Source organism: Anser cygnoides, chromosome 27 (genome assembly GCF_040182565.1).
Source record: "Anser cygnoides isolate HZ-2024a breed goose chromosome 27, Taihu_goose_T2T_genome, whole genome shotgun sequence".
NCBI classification, from domain to species: Eukaryota; Metazoa; Chordata; class Aves; order Anseriformes; family Anatidae; genus Anser; species Anser cygnoides.
The window spans coordinates 2,011,048-2,038,913 of record NC_089899.1 but is presented as its reverse complement, the minus strand read 5'-3'; the positions used below and the strand labels follow the sequence as shown (position 1 = coordinate 2,038,913).

The window sequence follows — 27,866 nt, the reverse complement described above, 5'->3', positions numbered from 1 at the left end:
TCGCTTTTGTTCAAACACAAGAGCAGGGCCCTCCCCGGGGCCTGGCAGGCAATGGGGCCACCAACCACGCCGGTCCCTGGGGATGGAGGCCCCGGGGTGCTGCCCGACCACAGCGCCTAGACGCCAAGCACCAGCGCAGCCAGAGCTCCCGTGGAAGCACAGCGAAAAAAGGAGTTCAGAAGGGTCACACTTAGGGGGAAACAAACCAGGTTTAATATCTGGAGGGTGAAGGAAGAAACCGAAACGACCCCGGGGGCTGCCCCGGTCCCTGCAGAGACACGTGGGGCTGCAGCGCCCGGCGGGGCCCAAAGTGCAAAGTATAAATGCAGCATTTCGGGTGCTGGTCACAGTCAGAGCAGCTTCTGCCACAGAAACGCGTGTGAGTGCGCCTAGGTGAGGCTGGTATTAAAAAGTGAGCTACAAAAGGCTTTAAAAAGTGACCCCATCCCCAAATAAATAAACCCCCTGACTCGTGCCCAAGCAGCCAGCGTCGTGCCCTGGTGCCCGGCCACGTGTCCTGACACCGGGGAGCCTCGTGCCACCCGGACACCCAAACGCTTTTGGCTGCGCCTGGCACAATGGGTGACATCTCCCCGGGGAGCCACAGTGTGCCCAGGGCTGGGAGAGGGCAGGAGCAAAGCGTCCCCAGGACCCGTTTGCAAGTGACAGGGACCTTTCCCAGCACCTGGACGTCGGGAGGCTGGGTGGGAGCAGGGGACAGTCGGGAGGGAATGAGCAGTGGTGTCCTTGTGCCCATCGGTACCTGCCCAGCTGCCGTGTGGGGACGTTCCTCAGGTCCCTCCGCGTCCCGACAGCCGCCCCGGTCCCAGCGGTGACGATGCCAGGAGCCTGGGGCGCCCGTGGCACTCGCTGGGGCAACGCCGTGTCCCACGTCCCTGTGGCAGCGACGGGACCCGCCAGCCGGGGCCGCTACGTGCCCAGGGGCAGGAATGTGACGTTGCCCTCCGTGTCCAGGCACAGCTCCTGGCTGCCCTCGGAGCCTGGCGCTGAGCTGCCACCGTCCTTCGTCAGCGTCCCCTCCAGCGCCCGCCGGTTGTCCACGTCCCCGGGGCACCCACCCTGGGGCAAGTCCGGGTCCCTGGAGCCAGGTGAGAGGCGCTCGGTGTCGGCCGACTCCGAGTCATCCGTGGCCGGCGTCTTGGAGCCACTGTTGTCCTCGTCCAAGGGGCTCTCGGGCCCCTCCGGCTCCGTGTCCGACTCGCCCTCCTCCTCCTCCAGCGTCATCTCGAACTGGAACTTATCGGTGGCGGCGGGGGGCACCCCGGGACCCTCGGGAGGTGGGGAGGGGCTGCGCGGGATCATGCTCTGGTACCACTCCCGGTTGTCCTCCAGCGTGTCCAGGATCTCCTGGGCGTCGGGGTGCACCAGGTCGGCCCAGGTCTCCCACAGCGGGTGGGCGATGAAGTCGATGAAGCCCACCTGCGGGAAGGCAGAGCTCAGCACCCACCGCGGCCCCATGGCCCCCCAAGCCCCGCGCCGTGCCCCCCACCTGGGACTTCTCCACGGAGGCGGTGTGCTTGTCGCACATGGGGCTGATCTCCATCCCCTTCTCCCGCTCGCGGTCGCCCTGGCGGAAGAACTCCTCCATGATGCGGTCGGTCCACTGCCGGTACAGCTCCAGCGGCTTGGTGGGGTTGCTGAGGTCGGCGCAGTGCACCATGTTCTGCAGCACCTGCACGGCCACCGCACCGCTCGCCCAACGGCCCTCGTCCCCCAGGGCCACCGTCACGGGTCCTGGGGCACCTTGTCCTGGGTGCCCCTCCTTGGTGGCGGCCAGCCGGGGTTGGTGGTGGCACCAAAGAGGATGTCCCGGAGCCAGGACCCGATGCCACGGGCTGCAGAAACGTTTCCCTGCCCACGTCCCCGAGCCCACCTGGATGCGGTCGGAGTAGTTATCCAGCAGCAGCACCCCCAGGCTGGTCACCTTCTTGGTCTCCACCATGGTCTTCAGATCCGCCAGCAGGTTCATGTGCTTGGACATGTCCGTGGCCAGCACCTGGGCAGGGCGAGCAGGACACACGGCTCAGCCTGACCCCACCACGAAGCCCCCCCAGCCCAGCACCCCGGGGCGGTCCGGGCCCCCCGTACCATGTCGATGGCCATTTTGCGGAGCGACTGCCTCTGCTTCTTGCTCAGGTTCTGGAAGATGTCGCAGTTCTCCTCCTGGAGGAGCTTGAAGCCCACGGCCAGGTGGTGGTTCTCCAGCACCGAGGCGTCGTTGTACATCAGCGCCAGCTCCGAGTCTGCGAGATGGCACCGGTCACCCCGGGGGCGGCCTGGGGACACCGGGGACCCCTATGCCCCCCTCGCCCCCTCCCCGTCTCCTGGCTCACTGGTGTTGATGAGGAACTGGTTGGAGACCCCGGGGTGGTCGACGTCGTGGATGGCGCTGGCGAAGATGGCAGCCATGATCTCCAGGTCCGTGAAGACGGCCTGGGAACGGGGGAAAAAGGCGGCACAGACGGGTTACGGCCCCGGTGCAGGTGCTCAGCAACCCGGAGGAACCACGGCTCACCTCCAGCGCCGGCGTGGAGAGGAGGACGTGGGTGGACTGGGCCACGTCGGCAGCGTGGATGTTGTTGTGGTAGGCCACGTCGGCGTGGTAGTGGTCCTCCAGCGTCAGCATGTAGGTGATGAAGGTGTCGGCGGGGATGCGGAAGGTCTTCATCAGGTCGCGCTCCTGCGGGGAAGGCGGGAGGTGGCTGGTCCCCGTTTGGGATACGGGCATGGGGATGGGGACGGCCCCCGGGGGGGCTCACCTGGAAGATGCTGTACATGATGACCGTCAGCGGGCGGTTGCCCGAATACTCGGCGACTTTGAAGACGTCCAGACCCCACTTGTTGGTGTCCTCCAGCTCCTGGGAAGGGGGGGGGGGGGTTCAGAAGGACAAGGGGGGGGTCCGCGGGGACTGGTGCCGGGGACCCCACGATGGGATCGGGACCCCCGCGGCGGGCGCTGGGGCTCACCTTGGCCAGCAGCCCCTCGTGGTCCGTGCGCACCCCGAAGCGAGGGATGCCGGCGGCGGCGAGGCTGGAGCCGTGCGTGAGCTTCCTGACGCCGCTGATCTGCGACATGGGGCGCTTCTTCCGCTCCTTCTCCTTGTCCTTGGGCAGCGCCGAGGGGATCTCCACCTCGTGCTGCTTGTCTGGGGGGGGGGCGGTGAGCAGGGGGGAGCCCGGCCCCCCCCCCCTCGTGGATTCCCCCCACCCCCCCCCGATTGACGTCAGCCGGCACGGATAGCACCGCGATGCCATGGCAACGGGGGGGGCGCACGGCGGGGATGCCGGGAGCTTCCCCCACCCGTCTGCAGCGGGGTCTGGGCCCCCCCCGGGGTCCCCCCGTGCAGGGAGAGCCCTGGGCAGGCCGCCCGCCCTTGCACCGGCATGCACCAGTCTGCACCAGTCTGAACCAGACCAGTGTGCACCAGTGTGCATCAGTGTGCATCGGCATGCACCAGTCTGCACCAGCGTGCACCAAACCAGCATGCACCAGTGTGCACCAGTCTGCACCAGTGTGCACCAGTGTGCACCAGCATGCGCTAGCATGCACCAGCTTACAGCAGCCTGTACCAGCGTGCACCAGCATACACCAGTGTGCACCAGCACTCACAGCCAGCACGAAGGCTGTGACACCCCCATGGAGACACCTGAGAAAGCCCCCCCCCCCCCGCTCCCCTATATAAATATTTTCATTTTTTTTTTGCCCCAAACAAGCTGCCCCAGCTGCTGGCACTGTCCCCACGGACGCCCAGCGCTGCAGGGCACGGCGCCGAGGTGCTGGGCCCCGGGCAGGATTCGTGCCTGGCTCCTCGCAGACCTCGCTGCGTGCTCCCCGAGCTGTGTGTGGGGGGGGCACAGGCAGCCTTGACACCCCCCCCCCGGGGGGTACTCACCCAGGAAGGTGCTGGAGATGTACTCGGAGACCTGGTTCCCCGAGCGGCTGGTCTCCGAGAGGTGCGACAGCTCCCGGTTCAGCATCCGCTTAAACTGCGGGCGGCGGCGGGGGCTCAGCCACAGGTGGGGGCCACACGTCCCTGCCACCACCACCACCCCCCCTCCGGGGGGGGGCAGTTCTTGTGGGGTGTCCCTACCTTGTTGGAGGCCATCTCGCTGACCGAGTGCCTGGTCTGCAGCGTCTCCAGCTGGTCCAGGCACCAGTCCAGCTCCTCCAGGGTCTCCAGCGAGAGCTTCTGCTGGGCATCCTCTGCCGGGGGCAGCCACCGCGTCGCCACCGGGCACGGGGACGCACGGGGGGTCCCGACCCCGCCGTCCCCACCCCGGGATGTTCACGTGTCCCCCCTCCCCACGGAGGGCCACGGTGGGTGGCCGGGGCTGGGGACCGGTGCTGAGCAGCATCCCCGTGCGGCTGGGCTCGAGGCGGCCGCATGGTCCCCGGCACGCAGCGTGGTGGTGGTGGTGGTGGTGGAGGGGGGGGGGGGAACAGGGACGTCACCTCGAGGTGACGCCCAGCCCGGGGCTCCTGCGGGGCCCCGCTCGCCGCCCGGGGTTTTTATTAATGGAAGGTTTGACGTCAACCGGAGCCTTTCCACCGCCACCGCCACCGCACCAAGGGCGGACGGGCAGCAGGAGCCGCTGAAAACCCGACATGGATCCCAAAGGGCAAAGCCACCGCTCTGCCCCGGGCGCTGGGGACACCGCTGCGCCCCGTGGGTGCCGGCACGCCCCGTCCCCAGGTGCGGGGGCAGCCGGCCAACCCCAAAAGCATCCCCTTGTTTTCGGGGGCACTCACCGGAGAGGCTGGCCTTGCTCGCGGAGGGGAGGCTGCTGCTCGAGGCTCGCCTGCGAAACGCACGGGGCTGAGCGGCCGGGATGCCACGAGCTGTGCCCCCCCCTGCCTCGAGCTGTGCCCCCCGCCTCAAGCTGTGTCCCCCCCCGCCTCGAGCTGTGCCCCCCACCTCGAGCTGTGACCCCCCCACACACATCGCCCTCCCCACCCCGCACCCCGCTCACTTGGTGCCGGCGCGGTCCTGGAGGTGCATCAGCACCGCGAAGTTGCTGCGGATGGTGCGGAGGCTGGCCAGGACCTAGGGGGGACAGAGGGGGGGCTGGGGCCGGGCTGTAACCCCCCCGTCCCATCCTCCCCCCCCCGCATGCTGGGGACACGGGGACGCGTCCCCTCCTCGCCACGGGGCCCTACCTGGGCGAACGGCGTGACGATCATGTCCTCGCCGTGCCTGCGGGGAGCAAAGGGGCGCGTGAGCTGGGGGGGGGGAGAGGGACGGGGGGGGGACCTGGGGGGGGACAGGGGGGAACTCACAGGTCGCTGGCGATGGAGGAGTTGCGGGACATGGCCTTGGGGGACAGGTCGTAGTCGCTGTCGGAGCGGTAGAGGAAGGACTCACGGCGCTGGCCGTGGCTGAAGGTGCCCTGCAGCACCAGCCCCGCGCCCGGGCTGGCCTGGGGGTCCAGCGCGCCCCTGCCCGGGAGGCCATTCTCCAGGTCGAAGCTGCGAGGGGACAGGGGACAAGGCTGGAACAGGGCGGGTGGCCCCGGCGGTGTCCCGGGGACCTCATCTGAGAGGCGCTGGGGACACCGCTGCCGTCCCCGTTCACAGCCAGGGCAAGGCTGGGCTGCCGCCTTCGGACGCGGGGACACCGAGGGACACCCTGCGGAGAGCAGCGACCCCCCCCCCAAACCCACGGCAAACAGCCGGGCACGTCCCCAGCGGTGCCACCAGCCGAGAACAATGGTCGTCCCCCAGCCCAGCTGCAGACAATGGGAGCTTTGGGACACGGCACCGGGCTTGCCGGGCTCTCTGTGCCCCATCCCAGCTCGGTGGTGACACCGGTCGCCGCGCGGCCTGGTCCCTTTGCCCCGGTGCTGAGCGTGGGCACAACGCGGTGCTCGTGGAGCCACCGGGTGGCACGGCGGGGTCCAGGCGGGTTGTCCCTTGTCACCGGGCTAGGACAGGAGCCCCAGCTCTTGCCACGGGGCTCCTGGCTCCAAAGAACCTGGGGAGGGCCGGCTCCTGCCCGTCACTCCCCGTGTCCCCGGCACCACGATCCCCAATCGCCACAAGTCCTCGAAAGCCTCCGTCAGCCTCTGCTCGGGGAGCCACGTCCCATGGGGGACAGCGTCCCGGCCGGGCACCGAGCCAGGGGACATCGAAGGACAGAAACCACCAAGGAAGCCAAGCTCTGGTCCTTGGGGACGTGCTGGTGGTGGCCTGGTGCCATCCCGCGCAGAGCCACCCCGCAGCCGTGTGGACCCCGGGCTCGCAGGGGGGACGGGAGAGGTGGGGACAGAGTTGGTGGCCCTGCGGTGTCCCCTCGGCAGCTGCCACCCTGCTGGCCCCGGGGTCATGGGAAAGGCTGTGCACGGGGACGCAGCGAGGGCCACCCAGCGCCTGTCCCCTCCCGGAGCCGCCACCGCCACGGGGACAGGGACGAGCCACCCTGGGGAGAGAGCACGGCCACACGTCCCTGTCCCCGTCGCGCCGCTGGGACCTACCTGATGCAGGAGTGCCTCCGGGACGGGCAGCGGCTCCCCGGCTGCATGCCCCCGGCCCCGCTGCGCCCAGCGCCGCGTCCAGCCCTCCCGCAGCCCCTTGTCCTGCCTCTGCCTCGCGTCCCCGATGGTACCGGGGACACAAAGCCCCATTGTGGCTCCTACAGCCCCGCGCGTGAATTGTGGGTTTGTTCCCCCCCCCCCCCACTCCGGCACGGCGCGGCCACCTCCGACCCCGCTGCCACCCCAGGGGACAGCCCCGACCCCGGGCACGGCGTCACCGGGAGGACGAGGCGGGGGGGGACACACACGGGGTCCCCACCGGTGGCCGTGCCCCACGCAGGGAACGGGACCGGGGGGCACGGCCAGGACGGCGGCCCCGGGAGGGCTGGTGCCGAATTCAGAAATACTTTCCATGCCGAGCGGTGTCGGGCAGCGGGGGGGGGGGGGCTGGGGGGGCCGCTATAAATAGCTGCTGTTGCCACTGAGGAGGGATCTGCTGATCCCCACGTCGCCCCAGCACCCGCGGGCACCCACGGGCGCCCGCACGGGGGCTGCGTGGCCCTGCTGGGGGTCGCTGCCTCCTTCCCCTCTTGCTGTGCCGAAAAAAAAAAGCCCCCCCCCCCCGCCATTTGGGGCCACGGGGGCAAATGCCACAGCACAAAGCCCCCCCCCCCCCCCGGCCCTGCTGGGTCCCATCGCTGCAACGAGCGTGCCCGTGCTCAGCCGGCATCGCCCCCTGCCCTGCTCAGCCCCATGGGCACAGGGGGGGCTCAGCCCCACGCCCCCCCAGGCACACAGATGAGGGGGACACACGGCAGCAAATCTGGGGGGGCTCCACGCCGACCCCGTCCCCGCATCTCACCACCTCCTCCCAACCCCCCCCCCTCCAAGGACCCCCTCGCCGGGGTCCCCCCCCCCTTACCAGAGGGGATGCGCCACGGTGAAGCGCCGCTGCAGGCGGATGCTCTGGTTCACCAGGAGCTTCCTGAAGAGCACGGGGGAATTGCGGGGGGACCCGCGGGGGGACCCCGCGGGCGAAGCCCCCGGCGAGGGCAGCATGGCGCCGCTCAGGGCGCTCCGGCGCGCCGGCGGGGGTCCGGCCCCATGGGCGCAGCGGGGGGACGGGGACCCGAGCGGCGGGGAGCTGCTGCCCGCCGGTGAGGAGCAGGAAGCGCGCGGCTGTCCCAGCCCTCGCAGCCCCGGGAAAGTTTCCATCCCCCTCCCGCCCGCGCCTGGGAAATTAAACAACTGTCTGGCTCGGGCGGCCGGCGCACGGAGCGGACCCCCCCCAGCGTCCCGCTTGGCTCCATCAGTCCCGCGTGTGCGCCTGGCTTGCCGGGCACGTGGCCACCCGTTGGCCCCGCGCCCCGGGGCGCCGCGCTGTCCCCGAGGTGGCAGCTGTGCCCAGAAGGGCGAGGATGCTCTGCCCGGACGCCTGCGGAAACGCCGCGCCGAGTGCCGTGCGCCACGGCCACATGGAGAGGCCGCCGAGGGTGGGCACACGGTGAGGACACGCCACGGTGCCACCGAGGGACAGGGCTGAGCCCGGAGCAGCCCGGACAGCTGCAGTGGCCGTGCCGCGGTGCCATCGAGCCACACGGCTCAGCCCCAAGGATCCTGGGCACGTGGAGTGGGCCACCGAGGGATCCTGGTGGAGTGGCCGCCGAGGGACACGGCCGAGCCCCGAGCACCCCAGGCGCATAACGCGGGCATGTCCCCATGCCCCCGAGGGACACGGCTCAACCCGGACACACCGTGTGGCTGCGCCACGGTGCCACCGAGGGACCCGCCAGAACCAAACCTGCCCTCACCCCCCCCGGTGTCCCCCAGCCCCTCCTGGCTGCCCGGTTTGGGGACACGGCAGGGGGACACGGAGCGGGCTGGGACCCACCAGGGAGCCGCTGTCCCGCGTCGCCCCGGGCTGGCCGTGGGAGCCGGGTGCCCGCCAGCCCGACCCCGCGGCCCCGCTGACGCAGCCGGATACCTGCTGTCCCCGGCGGAGGCAAAAATATCCCGCGGCTGGCGGGGACCCAAGCAGGGCCCCCCCGGCACGGCGGCACCCGCGGGAGCCCCGAGGCCGTCGGGTGGGGGTCCCGGCGCTGGGGACCCTCCGCGTTGGAGCACGGGGACATCAGGAGGGTGTTGCGCCATCAGGGCGCAGGGGGTAGCGGGGGACGTCGGGGTGGGGACAGAGCTGTCCCCGCCTGGCAGCCAGGAGCCCGTGGGACAGCCAGGGCTGGGCAGGACCGGCCGCAGGACAGCCAGTCCCTGTCCCCAGGACAGCCAGTCCCTGTCCCCTGCGGGGCCGCGGCTGTCCCCAACAGGGACACGTGTCCGCGCAGGGGGTGGACAGCAGGTGACACAGGAGCCGGGGCGCAGCGTGGCCGGGCTGGAGCCAGGTCCCTTGGCCGGGACAGCCCCGTGCTGTCCCCGCAAAGCCAGGCTGGGACAGGCACGGCGAGAGGGGGCGGGAATGGCCCAAAAATAACCCCGCAGCCGTGCCAAGGAGGGACCGAGGTCACCTCCGGGCAGGGCCTTGCGCTGGGTGGCAGCGGGCTTGGGGACGGGGGATGGGGACGGGGGGGGACGGGAATGGGGTCACGGGGATGGGGATGGGGGGACGGGGACAGGAATGGGGGTCACAGGGATGGGGACGGATGGACAGGGCTGGGGACGAAGGTGGTGGGGACAGGTGGACAGGAATGGGGTCATGGGGACGGGGGTGAGGGGACAGGAATGGGGACGGGGGGGACAGGGATGGGGATGGGGTCACAGGGATGGGGACAGGGTGGCAGGGACAGAGGTGGCGGGGATGGGGACCGGGTCACAAGGATGGGGACGGGGAGGACAGGGACAGGGATGGGGACGGAGGTGGCGGGGACGGGGACACATCCCCAGGGCTGTGCCCAGCCTCCTGTCCCCACCCCACGCCCCGGGAGGGACGGACCCGCAGCCCCGGTGCCGGCTCCGGTGCCCCGGGGGCCGCTGTCCGCTGCCCGGTGCTGAAACCACCGGCACCGCGACCCTCCCCCCGGCCATCCCCGGTCCCCGGTAACCCTCCCATACCCCCCCCCACCCCCCCGTTACCTCCCCGGCCCCGCTGGGGGCGCGGAGCTGAGGCTCGGCCACCCCCCGGTACCGGAGCCGCCTCCCGCCGCGCCCTTACCGGGGGGGCTCGGCCTCGTCGCCGCTGCTGGGGCCGCTCTCCTCGATGGTGAACACCACGCGGGGGGGGTCGCTTTCCGCCCCCCGGCAGCCCAGCGGCGGCAGCAGCGGGGTCCCGGAGAAACGGCGGCGAACGGCGCCCGACACCGGCCCCGCTCCCGGTCCCGGTCCCGGTCCCGACGGGGCGGCCTCGGCGGCGTCGCGGCAGCGCTGCGGGGACACCGGGATGAGGGTGTGTGTGTGTGTGGGGGGAGGTGAGGGGCCCCCCCCCCAAAACCGCCGGTACCGGGGGAACTCTCCGTGGTGCTGTGCCCCGGTGTCCGGTTCCCCACCCCCTCCCCATCCGCGGCACCGGGAGCCGCGTGGACCCCAAACTGCAACGATTGGGGGGGGGGGCTGGGGGTGTTACCGGACCCCCCCCCACGCCCTCACCGGGCTCCGGTGCACAAAGCGGGGGGGGCACACGGAGCCCCCGGGACACCCCCGCCGCCTCCCCCCCCCCCCCCCCCGGAATCCCGCTGGAAAATCCCCCGGAGCCGGTGCGTAATTACGCAGGGGCGAATAATAATTAACCGCCCATTACGGGGCTAATTAACTCCCGCCGAGCGCCGCCAGCCCGGTTATTGCCGCCCCGGGGGCCAGGCGCTGGGGCTCTCCCACCGGGGGGGGCCACATCTCAACCCACCCCCCCCCCCCCCCCAAAAAAAAACCCGGTGCCGGTGCCCCCCTCCCCGTGCCCGGTACCGGCCCCGGTCTCACCTCCGCGCTCAGGAAGGGCAGCGCCGTCCGGCTCCGTCGCATGGTCCCTTTTTTGGGGGGGGGGAGCTGAGCCTGGGGGGGGGCTCCGGCAGCACCGGGGCGCCCCGGTGGGGTGGGGGGGGAAGCGGCTGGCTCCCCCCCCGCCCCCCCCGGGGCCGCTCACATTTTGCGTGGTGCCCGTGATTGATGGGGCTCAGCCTCAGCGCCTCGGGTTTCAGCCCCCCCCCTCCCGCGCCCCCCCCCGGTCCCTGGCTGCCCCCCAGCTCCGGTGTCCCCGGGGAGGGAGCACAGGGCCACCCGCGGGGACAAAGGCCTGAGGCTACGGGGGTGGCCGCAGCCCCCCCAGCTTGGAGCATCCGCTGGGCCGCGACCCCCCCCCCCCCCGGCACCGCGTTAATGATCAGCGTCCCCCCCCCCCCACGGCACCCACCGCCCCCAGAAGCTCCTCCATGGGTGCCACCTGCACCCCCCCCCCTTATCCCTTTCCCAGGGCTGTGCCCCCACCCTGCCCAGCCCCATTTTGGGGGTGCTGCCCCCTCCCCTATTGCAGGGTCCGTGTGTCCCCCCCCTCCCCAAACCCCGTGCCCCCCCCCCCACCCCCGCAGCCCCTTACCGGAGCGTGCCGCGGCCCCCGCCGAGTGCAGCGGAGCAGAAGGAAGGCGGCGTGCGTGCCTGGCCGCTCGCTCCCTCCCTCCCATCCCACCCCCTCCGGGGGGGGCTGCGCGGCCCCCAGCACCCTGAGCTCCCCCACCCCATGCCCCCCTGGCCCGGGACCTCCAGCCCAGCCTGGCACAAGGGACCCCTGAAACTCTCGGGGCTTCCCCCCCCCCCCCCCGCCCCTTGGGATTTGGCACCCGTGGGGTGCAGAGCGCAGCGCAGACGGGAAAGCAGAGTCAAGGCAGCAGCTTCTTTATTCGTCAGCGTGGGGTCATCTGGGGGGGTGCTGGGCGAAGGGGAAGCCCTCCGACACCTTGCTCTGGGGAGGAGAAAGAGTGGGGTGAGCGCCCGCAGCCCCCCGTGCCCCCCCCCCCCCCCCCCGCAAGCCCCCCACACACCATGGGCACCTCGTCCAGCCGCTGGAAGCCGGGGGTCCCGCAGCGGCACAGCCGCACCAGCAGCAGCGCCGTGGCCCCCACCAGCACCGCGACGAAGAGGCAGATGATGACGACCAGGCCGGGGTTGGGTTTGGTGGGGGGCTGCGCTGTGGGGGCGAAACGGGCACCCCGTTACCCCCTGGCACGCAGCCCTGATGGGTCACCCTGCACCCAGCTCCCCCCTGTCACCTCCCCCCAGTGGGGACCAGCGCGGGACCTTCTCACCCACCGTGGCCCAAAAACACCATGGAGAAAGGGGAATGTGGAGAGATTTGGGGCAGCCCTAAGGGGTCAGAGGGCTCTGGGCACCCCTCCAGGGACCTGCACCTCACAGCCCCCCTGCAAGCGCAGCCCCCAAGCCATGGGAGCTCCGGGGCGGGGACAGGGACACCTGGTGGCACCCAGTGGCTCAGGGCTCCCTTGGTGCACCGGAGCGCATCCAGTCCCCGTGGTGCACGGCGTGGGAGGGCACAACACCCAGCGCATGGTGCAGACCCCCCCCCCACCCCACCCTGCCTGCACCGGGGGGCTTCCCCCTCACCTGAGGGGCCAGCCCCAAGGCTGGTGCCGATGACGGGTGCTGTGCTGGGGCTGGTGGCTGGTGCTGTGCTGGGGCCGGGGGCCGAGGCGTTGCTGGGGCCGGGGGCTGGCGCTGTGCTGGGGCTGGGGGCCGAGGCGTTGCTGGGGCCGGGGGCTGGCGCTGTGCTGGGAGCAGGGCTCACGGTGGGCGCAGCAGGAGAGCTGGGAGCAGGAACGGGCTCGGAGGGCCCCAACGAGGACGGGCTTGGTGCTGGGGTCGAGCTGGGCAGGGACGTGTTCGTGTCGGCCCCCGCGGTCGTGGTGGGTGGCACCGACGTGGCTGGAGCTGGGGTCGTTGTCGGCGAGCCCGGTGTCACGGTCGGAGGAGTGGATGCTGCTGCTGCTTTTGGGCTCCTGGGTAGGGAGGAAGCCGGGGCCGGGCTGGGTGGCGACGTGTGTGCTGTCGTGTTCCCTTTGCTGAGCGGAGCGGACGTGTCCGGGTGCAACGTCCCCAGCCAGGTTGTCCCCACGATGGTCGACGCAGAGGAGCCGGCTGAGGATGCGTTGTGTCCCCCCGCGGTGACAGCCGTGAGTGAGCTGGCCCCGGACCGTGACGCTGTCATTCCCGAGGTGTGCGGTGCTGGGCTGGTGCTAATTGTGGCAGGCTCAATCCCTACGGCGTGGAGGAGAGAGCTGGGCAGCAGGGACGCCGCAGGGCTCGGGGGGGAGCAGGCAGGGCTTGGGGGGGATAGCGGCGCTCGCCCCAGCTCATTCTCCAGGTGGGTTTATCAGGCACAGAGGAGCACAAAACGAGGGTTTAATTAATATCTGATCCCCAAAATCCAGGCCTGGGTAGGGCTGGAGCCTCTGAAGGCATCGCATCACGGGCTTGGTGGCGTTGGGGACGAGCAGAGCAGTGCCGTGGTGGCCGCGGCAGGGACACGGCAGCACGGGACGGGACGTGCCAGCCCAGCCCTTGTGCCACATTTTCAGGGCAGGGCAGTGCCAGCAGCACCCTTGTCCACCCCACTGCTGTTTGCACAAGGGGAGGAGTGGGGCCAGCGCAGCCCAGCCCCAGCGGACAGAGCTGGCCCCCAGGTGTGACCCCCACCAAGGGGTCCCCAAAGCCCCCCGGGACGGGCCGTTCCCAGGCCACGCAGCGGGGGTTTTGCTGTCCCCTGGAGAAGGGACACACACGAGGACACGGGGATGTCACGCAGCGTGGACGTGGGTGCCGGCCACGCGTCCTGGGTGGGGGCTCGGCCCCCGAAGCCCCCCACCAGCCGTGCCGAGGCACCCGTGTCCCCGCACACACCGGCCAGCCCAGCGGGTTTGGCAGCACTGGGGCCGCATCCTGCCCCCGGTAGGGTTGGACCTTGCCCCGCTGCGAGCCCCGGGGCCGGGCTGAGCGGGGCAGAGCCCCCCCCGGTACCCTTCAAATCGGGGGGACACCCGCAGCCCACCCGCACCCTCCCCACACCCCCTGCCCACGAACCCCGCACGGTGCCCCCGCCGCACGCAGCCCACCCGCTGCACCGCGCCCCCCCCCGCGCCCCCCAGCCCCCCCCGTCCCGGTGTCCCGGGGGTTCCCCATCACCCGGTGCCCCCGGGATGCCCAATCCCACCCGGTGCCGGTGCCCGGTGCCCCGGTACCTGCAGCCAGCAGGGCAGCGGCGCAGCAGAGCAGCAGGCGGAGCTCGCCCCGGGCCATGCCGCCGCTGCTGCCGCCGCCCCGGGCCCCGCCGCCGGTTCCCGGTTCCCGGTTCCCGGTTCCCGGTTCCCGGTTCCCCCTCCGCCGCCTCCCGCCGCCGCCTTTATCCGCCCCGGGGTGGGGGGACGGCGGCGCCCCCTGCCGGTCCCGGGCCGCCCCGCAGCACCGGGTCCGTCCCCCCCCCACCCCCGCCGCCTCCCCGTGCCTCAGTTTCCCCAACTCGGGGTCCCGCAGCCTTGGGCGGACACGGAGCGGCGGGACACGGGGAGGGGACACGGGGCAGGGGGACACGGGCAGGGGGATGGGGGGACATGGGGACAGGGGAGAATGGGGGCTTGGGGACAGGACTGGGGGACATGGGGATGGGGGGACATGGGGACATGGGGATGCAGGGCGTGGGGACACAGGAGCATGGGGACTTGGGGACACGAGGATGTGGGACATGGGGACAGGGGAGCATGGGGACCTGGGGACACAGGGGCATGGGGTTGCGGGGACTTGGGGACCAGCAGTGTGGGGACGTGGGGACACAGCGACACGAGGATGTGGGACCTGGGGACACAGGAGGATGGGGATGTGGGGACACGGGGACACGAGGATATGGGACCTGGGGACACGGGAGCATGGGGGTATGAGGACACAGGGGCATGGGGCTGTGGGGATATGGGGACCAGCAATGTGGGGACATGCAGACAGAGAGATCTGGGGACACAGGGACTCGTGGACATGAGGACGTGGGAACACGGGGACATGAAGCACAGGGACGGGGGTATGTATGGACGTGGGAGACCCCGTACCTGCTGCAGGAGGCGGCCGTGGCGCCGCGCAGGCTCTGCCGTGGTGCCAGGCGGACGCCCCGTGCCGGAGCAGCACGTCTGGGGCACGGCACGGCCGGGACGGGGCCGCTTCCTCCCGGCAAACTGCAGCCAGCAGCCTCGGCACCGCGGGTCCCCCGGGGAGGCCGCGCTCCCCACGGCACAGCCACAGCGTGCCGGGCCCTGCCCCGACCCCCTGGGGACTGGGATGTTCCCGTATTGGCACGGCACGGCTCGGAACAGGTCCCCACCTCCTGCCGGGGCTCCAGCAGCTTGGCACTTGTCCCCAAATGGTCCCGGGAGAGCTGCCGTCACCTCCCGGTGAAGGGCTGCGCCCCAAAAAGCCAGCTGGGGAAACTGAGGCACGGTCACGGCCCCTGGGGTTGCTCCCAGCCCTGCACAGGGGGGTCAGGGGCCGGATCCTGCCCTGGGAAGGGGGAAAATTACACCGGGACAAGCGGGGCTGGGGACATATTGCTGTGGGACGGGTGCTGGGGCCAGGCCAGGGCTCGCAGGTTGGGGACGGGGCGGAGGAGGAGGAGGAGGAGCAGGAAGCGAAGGCTGGCGGCGGCGGGGAGGTGGCTCGCCCCAGGAGAGGAACGGGGCGGGGGGGGGGGATTTGGGAGGGGGGGAATCGGGGCCCCAGGACGCTGCCAAAAAGGATCCTGGTGCTGGGACGAGTGGCAGAGGGCCGAGAGCTGGCACGGCCTCAGCCAGGTGTGGGCACGGAGAGCTGCGGGGGTAGGAGCCGCGGCTCAGCCCCTGCTCCGTCCCGATGGGGGGTTCGGGGGGGGGGGAATGGGGTGATCCCAGCACAGAGCCCCCCCAAAACCTCCCCTACCCGCTGGGGCCAGCTCGTCACCCACCCCAGGCTGTGGGGGGGAACCAAGAGGACAACCCCAGCAGAACAGCGTGGGGGGGTTAGCGACCCCCCAGGGGTCTGCAGGACAGAGCCACAAGTAGCTGTGTCCCCCCCCACACCTCATGAACCCCCCCCCAACATCCACCGGCACCCCCAGAAGCCCCCTCCAACACCCAAGACCCCCCTGCCAAACCCACAACAAACCCAGCCCCCCCCCCCCCAACCTCCAGGACCCCCCTGCCTGCCCCGGAGGGCCCCCAAAGCCCTCAACCCCCCCCCCCAAGGCCTTCAAAACCCCCCCAAGGGGACCCCCAAGGCCCCCCTTCTCCCCCCTCCAAGCCCCAATCCCCCCTCCCAATCTTCCCCCACCCCAGGACCCCAGCGCCCCCCCACCCCCTCCCCAGCCCCATTTCCCCCGTTTTTCCCCCCTTTTTCCCCCAGCACAGCCCCACATCTTCCCCCCGCCCCAAGATGGCAGCCGGCCGCGCCGCTTCCTGCCCGCGCCGCAGGCCCCGCCGTTCCGCCCCCGCCTCCCTCCCGGTGCCCCCTCTCCACCACCACCCCCAGAACCCCCAAAATCCCCATTTTTCCCCCCCCCAATAACCCTTCCCCGGTCCCCCGAGGCGAAGCAGACAGCGAGAAGCAGCTCCGGCGCCGAGCTTTACTGGGGCCTCACTGGAATGTGGCGGACGCGGGGCCTGCGGCGGGGCCGAGGCCTCACGGGGCAACCGGGGGCCCCGCTCTCAGTCCTCGCCCCGGTACCGATCCAAGGCCCCCCCTCAGTTCTCTCGGGTTTTGTTTTTCTTTTTTTTTTTTTTTAAAAGAAAACGGGGCACCCCCCCGGAGCCCCTCAGTCCGTGCGGGGACTCCTCAGTCCATCGGTCCCCTCAGTCCATGGCGGGGCGGCCCCCCCCCCAGGTTCTCCCCGGCTTCTCCCCTCAGTCCGCGGGGGTCCCGGTGGGGTCCTTGGGGTGTCCCCGGTGTCCGTGCCCGTGCCGCGCCGGGCTCAGTAGGCCGGCACCTGGTGCTGGTGCTGCGGCAGGAGCTGGCAGCCGCTGTTGACGTGGCTGAGCACCTTCTGCTTGAGCTGTGCCACCTGCTCGCGGAGCAGGCTGGCGGTCGAGGCCAGCTCCGTGTTCTGGCTCTTGAGGCTCTTCACCTTCTCCTCCAGGCGCGAGATGCGCTCCAGCTTCCTCTTGCGGCACTTGGAGGCGGCGATGCGGTTCCGCAGCCGCTTCCGCTCCGCCTTGATGCGCTCCTGCGTGTCCATGTCGATGGGCGACAGCGGCGGGCTCTCGCCGAAGCTCGGCACCTCGGGCACGATCTGCGGCTCGTCCTTCAGCGGCGGCGGAGGCGGCAGCCGGGGCGGCGGGGCGGCGAACGGGCCGGGCTCGGCGGCGTAGCTGACGGCCGGGTAGCTGCTGAGGTTGGCGTACACCGGGGGCTCCGGGGCCAGGCCGGCGGCGGGCAGCTCGCCGGCTCCTCCGCCGCCACCGCCGCCGCTCCCGCCGCCGCCCGCCGCCACCGCCGCCGCTCCCCCGGCGGATCCGGTGCCGCCGCCGCCGCCCAGCTGGTTCTGCTTGTGCAAGTCCTCCAGCGCCTTGACGAAGCCCTCGGCGAACTCCTGCTCCTCGGAGGCGGCCGCCTTGGGGTAGAGGAACTGCCCGCTGGTCGGCGTGGTGGTCACCAGCCCGTTGGACTGGATGATGAGCCGCTCCAGCTCGGGAGACGCCAGCTTCAGCAGCCCCAGCTCGGCCGAGCCCAGCAGCCCGGCGGCGGCCGCCGCTTCGCCTCCCGCCGTGCTCGCCGCCGCCGCCGTTGCTCCCGGTGCTTTCAGCGCCGCCGCCACCTGCTCGGGCAGCGCCAGGCCGAGCGCGTCCTTCTTCATCATGCTGCCGCCGGGGAAGGGCAGGAGGAGCCCGCTGCTGCCGGAGGACGGGGCGAAGCCGCTGCCGAGGCCGCTCAACACATCATCATGGTAGAAGGGTGTTTCCATCCTCCTCCCCCGCCCGGCTGCGGGGGAACGGGGCGGGGGGGGTGGGGAAGGGGGGGGAAAAAAAAAAAGTGGGGGGGGGTGGGGGGGTGGCGGGGGGGTCGCGGATCGATGCTCGGGGTGAGGGAGGGGGAAGGGAGGGCGGGGGAGGCGCCGGTGGCACCGGCCGCGGCCCCGCTCCTCCGCGCGCGCACACACGCGTCTGCCGCCGCCGCGGCCCCCGCGCCGCTTTATATACGCGGCGCCGCCGCGGTGACCTCACCGCGCCGCGCCCTCATTGGCTGCAGATGACGTCCTCGCCCGCCGACATTTGCATGCGGGAGGCGGGGCTGCCTTCCCCCCCCCCCCCCCCCCCATTCCTTCCCCCTTCCTTTCCCGCCCCGGGGAGGCGGAGCCACGCCCACTCCTGGCCCCCGCCGTTGCCGCGGCGACCGGCGGGAACACGGCACAACAGCGCGAGGGCCCCTGGGATGACGTCATGGCGGGGCGCGCGGCGGCGGCGGCGGGGGTGGGGGGGGTGGGGGGGGAAGAGCGGGGCGGGTCACGTGGGCCGCGCGCGCGCCCCGCCGGGATTCCCGGGCACAAAGGGAGGGGGCGGGGCCGGTGCCCGGTGCTCGCCCCGCCCCCCGCCCCCCCTCCACCGGGCACCGAGCCCGGCCCGGTGCCCCCCCGTTCCGCCCCCTCCAGCACCCTCCGTACCCCCCCCCATACACCGTGGGCGTCCCGGTGGTACCGGGCGGCGGAAAGGCCCCGCGCCCAAAGCACGCACACACACACACACCGGCCCCGGTGTCCGGTAACCCCCCCCCCACCTTCCCCGGTTCCGCACTGAGGCGGCGGGGAAGGGGTTAAGCGGCGGCGGCCCCGCGCGTCACGGCCCGGCCGGGCCCGCGGGCGGCTGAGGGGGCGGATCGGCGTCAGCAGTGACGTCACCGAGCCGCGGGGGGGGGGAGGAACGGGGAGGGGGGGGGAATTAACGGGGGGGAGGGCGGGGAGGCGGCGGGGACCCCCCCGCTGGTGGCGGCGGGGCCACCACCAAGCCCCGGTGCCCCCCGCCTCGTGTGGTCCCCCCGTTCTTTATGTGCCTCCCCCCCCAATTAGCCCCCCCCGGTAATTAACCCCCCCTCCGGTAATTAACACATCCCCCCCGGTTATTAACCCCCAACCACCCCCTGCCCCAACCGGGACGAGGCCGCCCCGGTGGTGCCCGAGGCCTCGGGGCCAGGCCGGGCCCCGGCCGCGTTTCCGCCGCCAACCCCGTCATTACCGGGGCGCGGCCGGCCCGGCCCGGCAGGTTCGGCCTTACCGGGACCGGCCCTGCCGAACCGGGCACGGGGCCGCCACGGCCGCCCCGCACCCACGGGGCCCTGACACGCACCGGGCCCCCACACCGACCCCAAACCCACCGGGTCCCGTCACCCACGGGGCACCTGACACACACCGGGCCCCCACACCGACCCCAAACCCACCGGGTCCCGTCACCCACGGGGCCCTGACACGCACCGGGCCCCCAAACCCACCGGGCCCCGGCCTTGTCCCGGTGCCAAGCCCTAAATTCTCCTCACGGGTCTTTAACGGGGGTCCCCCGGCCACCGAGCTTTGGTGGCAGTGCCACCGGTGCCGTCCCCGTCCCCAGAGCAGGCCCCACACGCCGCCGTCCCCAAAGCAGGCCCCAAGCGCTGCCGTCCCCACACGCCACCACCGTGTCCTCACGCCTCCCCTCACCCCGACCCCATTTTCCCTACGATCTTCCCCAAATCCGTTATGGTTTCTACGCCAGCACCGGAGGGCTGCCAAGCACGGTGCCACCTCGTCACCGGCCCGGTGACAACGCATCGGGGACGGCCACCCACGGGGGGTGCCCCTGCCCCTCTCGCCCCATGGGGCTGAGCCCCAAAACGGGGGCACCGGGGGCTCGGGGTGCCGGGATCTGCCCCGGGGAAGCCACCCCTGAGTCACCCCCGCGGGGACGGCGCGAGGAACCGAGCCGGGACACCGAGAACCCGCCGGCCCTAAAAAAAAAAATACACAAAACTGGGTCCCCGTTGGGACCGCGCCGCCCCCGGGGGCTCGGAACAATCGAAAACAAGAGAAAAAAAAAATATTAAAAAAAAAAAAAAAAAAGAAGCGCGTTTAAAAAGGAAAAAGCGAGGAGGAGGAGGAGGGCTTGACGTGTATTTTTAGTCGCTTAGCGCAGCCCTGAAGTATTTCGGCAGCCACTCCCTCCGGCTGCTCTGTGACTATTCCTGCGCTGCCTCCCCGGCCCCGCGCACCGGGGCTGAGTCACGGCCCCGCACGCCTGCGCCCCGCCGAAAACGGGGAAGGGGAAATTCGGGGAGCGGGATGGGGCTGCAGGAGGGCTGCGGGGTGGCCGCCGGCCCAGCAGGAGCCCCAGACCTTTTTCCCTTCCCCTGCCGTTGCTTTTATCTCGTCCCCGGTTTATTTTTCGCCCCCCCTCCGCTGCGGGGCAGGATCGGAGCTCCGGGGTTTGTTCGCCGTGGGGCAGCCTCAAATGGGGCTTTTTTTTGGGGCAGGAAAGGGGTTTCGAGGGGTTTGCCTGAAGCCGCAGGGGAGCTCTGTGCTGACGGAAGGGCGGGATGCTGCTCTCCAAAGGGCTCCCTCTCTGACCCAGCCCAAAATATCCCCACGGAGGTGGGAAAAGGCAGCGGGGAGCAAGGAGGGAAGGCGGCCGAGGCCTACGGGGGCGATTAAAGGCGAGCACAACTTCACGAGCTCCAGGGCCAGGGCTTCGGCAGGAGATAAGGAGTACTCGGAGGGCTCTACCCTGAGCCCGAGCCAAGGGTCCCATTGTTCTGGCGGGCTTTATCTGGCCCCACCAGACCTCAAATCCAGACGGCCCCGCGCTCGTTTCCTTTTTCACCGGGGCAGCCGCAACGCTGCGGGCTTGCTGTGGCTGGAGGCAGAGGCTAGAAAGGGAGGGAGCGGGTTGGGAAGGGAAAGTCTGACGCAGGGCCCGGCCTCCGCTCAAATGCCACACGGGGGTTTGCTCCGAGAGCGAGTTTCCAGGAGGGAGGACACGCGTGCCCTGCTCCCACCGCCCGGGGTTCGCCGCTTGGCAGGAGCCCGGGACGCGGATCCAGCGCTGACGCACACGCCTCGCCGGGGAGAGGCAGCCAGGGAGCATGCGGCTGGTAAAAAGCAACGTTTTAGCCCAATTCCTCGGGTACTTATTTACACGAGGGCCGGAGCGAGGGTTAGCAAGGAGCTGGGGGAATCGCCCGCGGGGCCGAGCGCTGTCGCAGACACGGAGGGAGGCGTTTTCTACAGGTCGGCGATTTATTCCTACTCACCACTTCGCACAGGTTTTATAAACGTTTTAAAAAAATAAGTATATATAAAAGCAGGTTCTTTACTCGTTTTCTCTTCCCGGCAGTGGTGATGGCAGAGAGTAGGCTTCAACGGGGAAAGCGGTTGTAGAAAACAAAAAAGGAAAATCACAAAACCAAGAAAATGTTCAGAGTGAGTTACAATATCTTCTGCTTTTACCCTAAAATTAAACAAATTTCATTCACCAGGGAGTTCAGGCAAGGCCTAAAGCCTCTCTTCTCCCCCCCGTGCCCCCCCACAGGCTTTCAGTTCAGATCAGGCAGAATATTTTGGGGCGCATTTTGCTCGTGGGACCCTGCACCGTGTGGGTTGGAAGACTCGGAGCAACCTGACCGAGGGAGACGCGGGAACCTCTTAACCTACAGGAGGGGCACTGCGCGCTCCGCTCCGCGTCCCCGAGGAGAGAGGTCTGGCCAGTTACTGGAAAATGAAGTGACAACATCGGGGCAAAGTCAGTCCCCACGCAGCACGAGGAATCAGCTCGAGAAACGCTGCTGGAACTCAAAAATCAGACTTCAGGATTTCGTGTCACAGGCGCAAGGGAGAGAAGTGTGGGGGGGGGAAAGAAATCACCAGCTCGACTGCTTTTCAAGAAAACAAACCAAGCGAGGAGGAAGGGGCACACCAGCCTTCCACGAGAAAACACAGAAAAGCCTTTCCTTTAAAGGAAATCTCTAATCTGGAGTCAAATTAGAAAGACGCTAATTGGGAAACCCTCACTCATCACAGAGCTCTCGGGGAAACAACCCTTAAAGGGCAACGCAACGTTCACCCCGGGTTCTCCTTTTGGAGAGAGCCAGAAGTGACCAGCCACAAACAGAGGACAAGGAGATGGCTTAAAAGTCTGTTTTGTTACAAGTAACAACAAACAACCTTTAAGACTGCTCACGTAAAGACACAATATCCTCAAGTTCAGTGTTTTCAAACCAAAAGGCCTGCAGCTGTTACAAATGCAGCAAGTTTCCAAAGCTTCAAGTATAAAAAAAAAAAACAACGTAACAAACAATCCGGAAAGCGTTTGCCTTAGTTCTTACACCACTACACGCGATATTCTGTTAAATTAAACCTGGTGACCCTGAAAAATTCAATAGTGCTTCCACTCCCAGGAGAGGGCTGAAGTTAGGTCCCTAACCGTGAATTATTATTATTTTTTTTGGACGTTTCCAATTACAGACTTGCTGACTAGAAAGGGAATAACCCCACTTGACCAGGTTAAATCGCGAGGGGCTTCCAAACTACGTGATCGGGGCACGGATCGACTGACGGAGGAGCAGAGACAGAACACTTTTGAACGCACGGCAATCCTGAGGTGTGACCAAACCAAAGAGCGTCGCGGCACCGTCCCTGGCCGGGGCGCAGCCAGCCTCTCACTGCTTTGCTGACTGCCTGCCCGGCTTTTTTTCCTGCTGGCCTCTTCCGCTGCCTGGTATTCCTCGGCCACGGCCACCAAACACACCTGCGGGACAAAAAGGAAGAGCAGAGAGACAACAGCTTCATCGTAAGCCAGTAACGACTCCCACAGCTTTAAAACTCTTTCTGTTCTCCCAGATACATGCGTATTTTCTTGTCTTTGCAGCAGCAGAGATGGGATCTGTGGACTCCTCCCTTGCCAGTCCCGGACCCTGTACTCATCAGGAGCACAAACTCACCCCCCCTCGCCAGCCAGCTCAGCGATACTTCTCTTCTTTACCACGCCCTCCGGCTAGCTGCGCTAGCATCGTAAATTTACCTCTTTTATCAACTTTTTTACTTTTTAAATAATCTTTTTACCATCACGAAGTTCACCTCTTTTTGAAAAACCCAACCAAGGAAGAGAGACGAGGTTTTAAATCAAGCCACCCATCAGCAGGGGATCGGCAGATCATACCGCGGCCCCCCGAGAGCTGCAAATCCAAACCCAGAGCAACGAAGAGGGAGTCTCGGCTTGAAGGCTGCTCGGGTACAGAACAGAAAGGATTCATCCCGCTCCGTCACCTCCTTGCTCTGGGGGAGGCCATCCACCGGTCCGCAGAGGGAACCGGACGCGCGGCAGTGCCACAGGCACAGCAGTGCCCAGGAGGCTGCGCCGAGACCCGCGCCAAGCGCCCTGGGATCCGACGGCTCTGCCCAGCTTTGTCCGGGGAGCTGCGAACACCCCCCCCCAGCCCCTCCTTCCCAGCTCAAATCGGCTCCGAGCGATCCGACTGCGGCTCCACGCGGCGATCATCAGGTTTATTTCGGCCCGCGAGCGACGAAGGGGCTGTGGAGCTGCCCCGCCAGCGACCTCTGCGCAAGAGCTGGAGCCCGAAGGAGGCTCGGTGCAGGCAGCAGGCAGGACTTGCTCCAGAGCCCTCCGCTCTGCTTGCTCAGCCGAGACATGTCTGAACCAGAGGGGGAAAATCGCTTCTAACCCCGCAGTCCTTTGGAAGCGGCTGGAGGCCTGCGAGCATCCCGAAAAGCTGAGCAAAGAGCGCAGCGCTCCTGAACTTGGCAAGGCGAGGAGCGAGAGACGCAGGATTACCAGTGTCAGAAACAATAATCCTTTCAACTGCGCGCACAATTATAGCTTTACTTCTGCCTGCTGGCCTCCCAGCAAAATTGTCCTGCCTTTTTTTTTTTTTTCTTTCCTTCATGTCTCGGTAATGAGAGCCAAACCTTTTAGCTAATTAGCAAATGCCGAAGCTTCCCTTTAAAATATTCCATCAGCGAATTTAAGCTGCACATCAAAACAGTGGGGAACTCCACCTCAAACACGGCTGGGCTCTGCTCTCCACAAGGTGGATATTTCCACAGCACGGGCAGCAGAGAAAATACTTCAGCTAAAATGTTTATCCAAACTAACCCCATCCAAAAAAGCTGTTGTGCCAAGCGCTTTGGACACCGAAAAGGGAAGGAGGAAAAATAAAAAGGCCCCTTCAGATTTGTAAAGGTCACTTCTGCGTGCTCGGAGCTTTTGGGAGGCGGCAGAGATCGCAGGGTTTTTCCTCCAGAAGTCCCTGCGAGCCGGAGACGCGAGCGCTTGGCGCGTCCCGGCGTGGCGTGATGGCCCCAGGTACCTCCCAGCCGTCCTGCCGGGATTCCTCGCATAGCCCAAACGCAGACAGCTCGTTAAGGGCGCTCCGCCGAGACCTGGCCCTTCGGCGTCTCGGTCCCCAGGGCTCCTTTTACAACCCAGGTTCCCTGTTTTGTTCCGGCAAGTCAGCCCACGCGGGGTTTAGGCTCCTACCGCGGGCTGATCCCGCAGCAAGGAACCCCGGGGCTGAGCGAGGCGACCGCAGGGCAAGTGGCAGAGACGTGGCAGGAGGCGTGAGCAGGATGGTGCTGGGAGGACGGGGTGACAGATCCCCGAGCTGGGGCGCTGGGAGATAACCCAGCCGTGTGAAGCGGGGCAGGGAAGGAGGAGCTGTTGGCGTGACCTATTTCTGCCTAAGCGGCAACCTCCCCTGTTATCAGAGACATGAATTGTTCACGTGGAGCAGGAGGAACACAAACCCGCAGCTCTATACATAAAAAAAACACAATAACAACCAAAAAACCCACAAATCAACAGGTTAGAAGAACCAAAGTCCCATTATACCGGGAGAAGAGACGTTTTTTAGCAGCGATGGTCAGAGCCGTGTCCGTTTCCCAATGGACCGGCTTCGTTTCCCCTCCCAGCTTCGCTAAGCTGGCCCCACCAAACTTCTGGTGTCTGCCGCGTCCTGCAGCTAGCCAGGAGGGGCACAGACAGTCAAATTCGGAGACTCTCTTAATTAAGCTCCTGCCCAACCCAGTAACGAGGAAGGCACAGCCCTGGCACGTCTCCTCTCTGCTCACTGGCAGAGGCGAGGCGCTCGCTCGACGAGACCTCGCAGGGGAGCGGCTCCGGCTTCCCACAGACAAACAGCTCCGGGTCGAGAGCCGAGAAGCCGCAGCCCTCCCGTGCCCGGGAGGCGAAACGGGAGAGGCAGGGATCCCGATCGCCCCTCCGCGAGCCGAAAAGGGAACGGGATCGTTACCTCGTCCGGCGCCGCCAACCCCACGGCCCTTCTGCTGCTTCTGCTGCTGCATCCCGCCGCGGCCTCTGCCCTTGGACACCACCTCTTCCTTCACCATGTCGATTATTTCGTCGGGGATGCGGAGGTATTTGATCGTGCTGCCCCGGATGTAGCACTCCGGCATCCTCCAGAACTTGTCGCCGTCCTGTCAGGGAGCGAGGCGTTAGGCCGAGAAGGAGGCCGGGTGCTTTTTGCGTTACATTTTGGCATTTGAATATTTCCGTATCGCTTCCGAGGAGCGTGACGGCTCCGCCAATCTTTTCTGAGCCGTGATCAGCCACAGAATTGGGTTCCCCTCTCCATAACACGCGGCCCTAAGGAGGTGGCGGGGCACAGAGGGCGTTCAGCCATGAACCAAAGGCGTTTCGATTCCAGCCCTGCCCGTAACACCCACAGAAAACGAAAGGAGAAGAGGGAAGGGAATTGAAAGCGGGCCCGGGGAGGGGAACGTGCTAAGTCACACACAACTGCTGCAAGCAACCAACTCGGGCGGCGCGGGGCAGGTCCAGCAGAGGAAGATTTCTTCTGCAGAAGCCCCAGCTGGGAGTCACCTCGCTATTTCGCTTCTCTGGGGCGGGGAGCGAGCAGCCAGGCAGCAGCCAGAGCCAGCTGGGCGTGGGGCGGGTGCCCACCAGATGCACAGGAACCGTGGCTGTGGAAAATAAGGAGCTTACGGATGACATTAAAAATAAAATAAAAAAAAAAAGTTGAAAAAAAAAAAAAAAAGGCCCCGGGAGCCAAGTCACTGAGCAGCCGTGTTTTGCTCCGGGCGGTTTCAGGACTTTCCTAGGACGCAGCCCACCAGGAGCTCCCCGCCCGCGTGTCAGGCGCAGCTGCGGGGACGGGGAGCGAGCGCCGGGGCTGCCCGTGATGTAACCGGGAGGAGGGACGGGGCCTCGTGAGGCCAGCTCTGCCCGGCCACGGGGCCCGGCTGCACACAGGAGAGCTCAAACCTGGCTCTCCTCGAGCGGCTCACACGGACAACACGTCCCGGAGGAGTGCGCCGCCCCAGGAACGCCTCGTTTCACCTCCCTCGGGATCAAACCGTCCCCCACGGCTCCAGAGTTATTTGGGGCAACCCCCGCGTGTGCGGGCAAGCCCTCGGCGCGCAAGGCAAGGTGGAGAGGAACGAGGCGGAGAGGAACAAACGGCCTCCTCCAGCCAGGCACCCGGCGAACCCCACCCTGCCTCGGATCCGCCGGGCTGCGCCTTGGCTCCCGACGCGGGAAGGGATCGAGCCAGGTCCCGGCTTCCTCGTTCCGGCCTCCGCGGGTAAACAACCGCCTGGCGGGCTGGGGCGGCCGCCAGGCACCGCTCCCAGGCACCGCTCCGTGCCATCTAGCGGCCGGTCCCCACCGCTGCCACCGGCACTGCCCTGGAAGTGCCTCCCACGGGGCTTCGAGCAGGGGTTCGGAGGAGTTTTGGGGGTGGGGGAGAGCCGCAAGGGCCCTCAGGAGGGTTAAAGGATGAGGAATTGCTCTTCCGCAGGAGAGCACAAAGCCACACAAAGCTGCTCTTCCAGGAGGCAGCAGAAGAGGACAAAATTGCGTGGTCTTTAAGCACCGATAAGGCTCTGTCACCCCCTCCTGCAAAACCCCGAGAGAAACGCCTTCCTATTTACCCTGCCATAAGTCCAGGGGAACCCACAGATTCCTAAAAGTTCCTACCTTACACGGAAGGTCCCCCCTCAAACCTTTCCTCGGCTGTATTTACTTACGAACGCATCTCCAAGCCCCAGCAGGACCGGTCAACAGCTTCCTGCTGTGGACACAGCGGGCACCGAAGGTTTGCAGAGAGATTTTCTGCACAACCAGGGCTTCCCTGCCTGTTCCTCCCCCAAAACCTCCGCAGCTCAGAGGCAGGGGGAGCGCAGCCAGCGCCGACATCCACCCTGCAGCCGCTTCCCACAGCGCGCAGCCGGGCGCGGGCCGGCAGGGACAAGACCAGACACTTCTGGCTGAGGTCAAAGCCCGGCGGAGATCCCAATCTGCCGGAGCACCTCTGGCCACGGGCAAAAGTACCAGACGGCGCCCACCGCGGGTAAACAACTGCCCGCTCCCGGTTTTTTTTTGATGTGGGGAGCTACGGGGCGAGAGACGAGCGGGTTACTAAGAGGCAGCGCTCGGAGCAGAGCGCGCAGACGGAGCCTCGGCGCTTTGAGGAACCGCCTGGACACTGGGTGCTCCTCACCGGGGGGGTCTGCACGTTACAGGACGGCCCCCCCCCCCCCGTTTTTAGGCATGTGTTCACTTACCTTACGCTCGTTATTTTGTCCTACTTACCGATAACTGCATTCAGTTCACGCCTCAGGCCAAAGCCACGCTCCCAGAGGAGCCAAAACCCAACCGAGCCCCAGCCGGGGCAGCCCAGAAACGGGGCCGGGGCTCGGCCTCCCCCCCCCCGTGCTGCCCCCACCCCCCGGGGCTCCCCGTGGACACCGGGGCCGGGCCTTACCCGGGAGGTGCAGATGACCTCGCGCAGGTTGATGTTCATCCAGTTGTCGCAGCTCACCAGGTGCCCGTTGTACGTCTCGCCATTCTTCAGCTCCACCAGCTGAAATCACAGGGCGGTCACCGGGGGGGGGGGGGGGGGGGGGGGGAACCGGGCCGGGCATCACCGGGCCCAGGGCGGTAACGGGAGCGGGGCCGGGCCGCTACTCACCATGGGGTGGTTCTGAGCCGTCTTCAGCAGGGACAGGGGCAGCTGCGAGGGGGAGAAACGAGAGGAGAGGCCTCAGGCACCGCCGGGACAGCCGGAACCGGGGCCGGGACAGCCGGAACCGGGGCCGGGACAGCCGGAACCGGGGCCGTGGGACAGGGAGGGCGATGTCGGTACCGGGGCCGTGGTTCCGGGGCACCGACCAGGCCCCGGTTTCCCCCCCCCCCCCCCGCCCCTCACCATCGTGCCGGAGCCGCCGCCGCGCCGGCCGCCGCCGCTCAAACCGCCCCCGGCCCCGCGCGGAGCCAATCAGCGCGCGGCACGGCCCCGGCGGGACCAATCAGCGCGCGGCGCGGCCCCCGCGGAACCAATCCGCGCGCTGCCGTAAAGCAGCGCGGCGGCTCCCTCCGCGCTTTCACGACGGTGTCGTGAAT

General features: G+C 68.1%; 5 protein-coding genes across 11 annotated transcripts in view; 1 reads left to right on the top strand and 4 right to left on the bottom strand.

The window, feature by feature from the left end:
- Positions 1–27,866, top strand: part of UBA52 (ubiquitin A-52 residue ribosomal protein fusion product 1) — a 147,582-nt gene that overhangs the window by 956 nt on the left and 118,760 nt on the right. The gene's annotated exons all lie outside the window — the stretch shown is intronic.
- On the bottom strand, positions 191–10,544 carry PDE4C (phosphodiesterase 4C). 4 transcript variants are annotated; one of them, XM_066983703.1, is made up of 16 exons: positions 10,417–10,544; positions 9,659–9,867; positions 5,300–5,488; positions 5,180–5,216; positions 4,993–5,066; positions 4,772–4,821; positions 4,113–4,225; positions 3,915–4,008; positions 2,989–3,167; positions 2,781–2,879; positions 2,537–2,701; positions 2,355–2,454; positions 2,110–2,264; positions 1,895–2,017; positions 1,511–1,693; positions 191–1,440 (listed from the first exon to the last, which is right to left on the bottom strand). In XM_066983703.1, exons 1-16 carry the CDS (start codon positions 10,456–10,458, stop codon positions 931–933), a joined length of 2,322 nt encoding a protein of 773 aa, XP_066839804.1. In that variant the 5' UTR covers positions 10,459–10,544; the 3' UTR covers positions 191–930. The 4 variants fall into 4 exon arrangements, with proteins under 4 accessions (XP_066839804.1, XP_066839806.1, XP_066839803.1 ...); XM_066983705.1 differs by lacking the exons at positions 9,659–9,867; positions 10,417–10,544 and adding an exon at positions 8,477–8,983; XM_066983702.1 differs by lacking the exons at positions 9,659–9,867; positions 10,417–10,544 and adding an exon at positions 7,415–7,869.
- Positions 11,310–15,548, bottom strand: CIST1 (colon, intestine and stomach enriched 1). 3 transcript variants are annotated; one of them, XM_066983958.1, is made up of 4 exons: positions 13,683–15,548; positions 12,052–12,702; positions 11,472–11,617; positions 11,310–11,392 (listed from the first exon to the last, which is right to left on the bottom strand). In XM_066983958.1, exons 1-4 carry the CDS (start codon positions 14,182–14,184, stop codon positions 11,345–11,347), a joined length of 1,347 nt encoding a protein of 448 aa, XP_066840059.1. In that variant the 5' UTR covers positions 14,185–15,548; the 3' UTR covers positions 11,310–11,344. The 3 variants fall into 3 exon arrangements, with proteins under 3 accessions (XP_066840059.1, XP_066840057.1, XP_066840060.1); XM_066983956.1 differs by having other exon boundaries at positions 11,481–11,617; positions 13,683–15,169; XM_066983959.1 differs by having other exon boundaries at positions 14,538–15,165.
- On the bottom strand, positions 16,065–17,478 carry JUND (JunD proto-oncogene, AP-1 transcription factor subunit). Its single transcript, XM_048077595.2, has one exon. The coding sequence runs from the start codon at positions 17,411–17,413 to the stop codon at positions 16,424–16,426; it is 990 nt and encodes a 329-aa protein (XP_047933552.2). The 5' UTR covers positions 17,414–17,478; the 3' UTR covers positions 16,065–16,423.
- Positions 21,814–27,809, bottom strand: LSM4 (LSM4 homolog, U6 small nuclear RNA and mRNA degradation associated). 2 transcript variants are annotated; one of them, XM_066983653.1, is made up of 5 exons: positions 27,673–27,809; positions 27,436–27,477; positions 27,229–27,327; positions 24,736–24,919; positions 21,814–22,214 (listed from the first exon to the last, which is right to left on the bottom strand). In XM_066983653.1, exons 1-5 carry the CDS (start codon positions 27,673–27,675, stop codon positions 22,126–22,128), a joined length of 417 nt encoding a protein of 138 aa, XP_066839754.1. In that variant the 5' UTR covers positions 27,676–27,809; the 3' UTR covers positions 21,814–22,125. The 2 variants fall into 2 exon arrangements, with proteins under 2 accessions (XP_066839754.1, XP_066839753.1); XM_066983652.1 differs by having other exon boundaries at positions 27,610–27,690.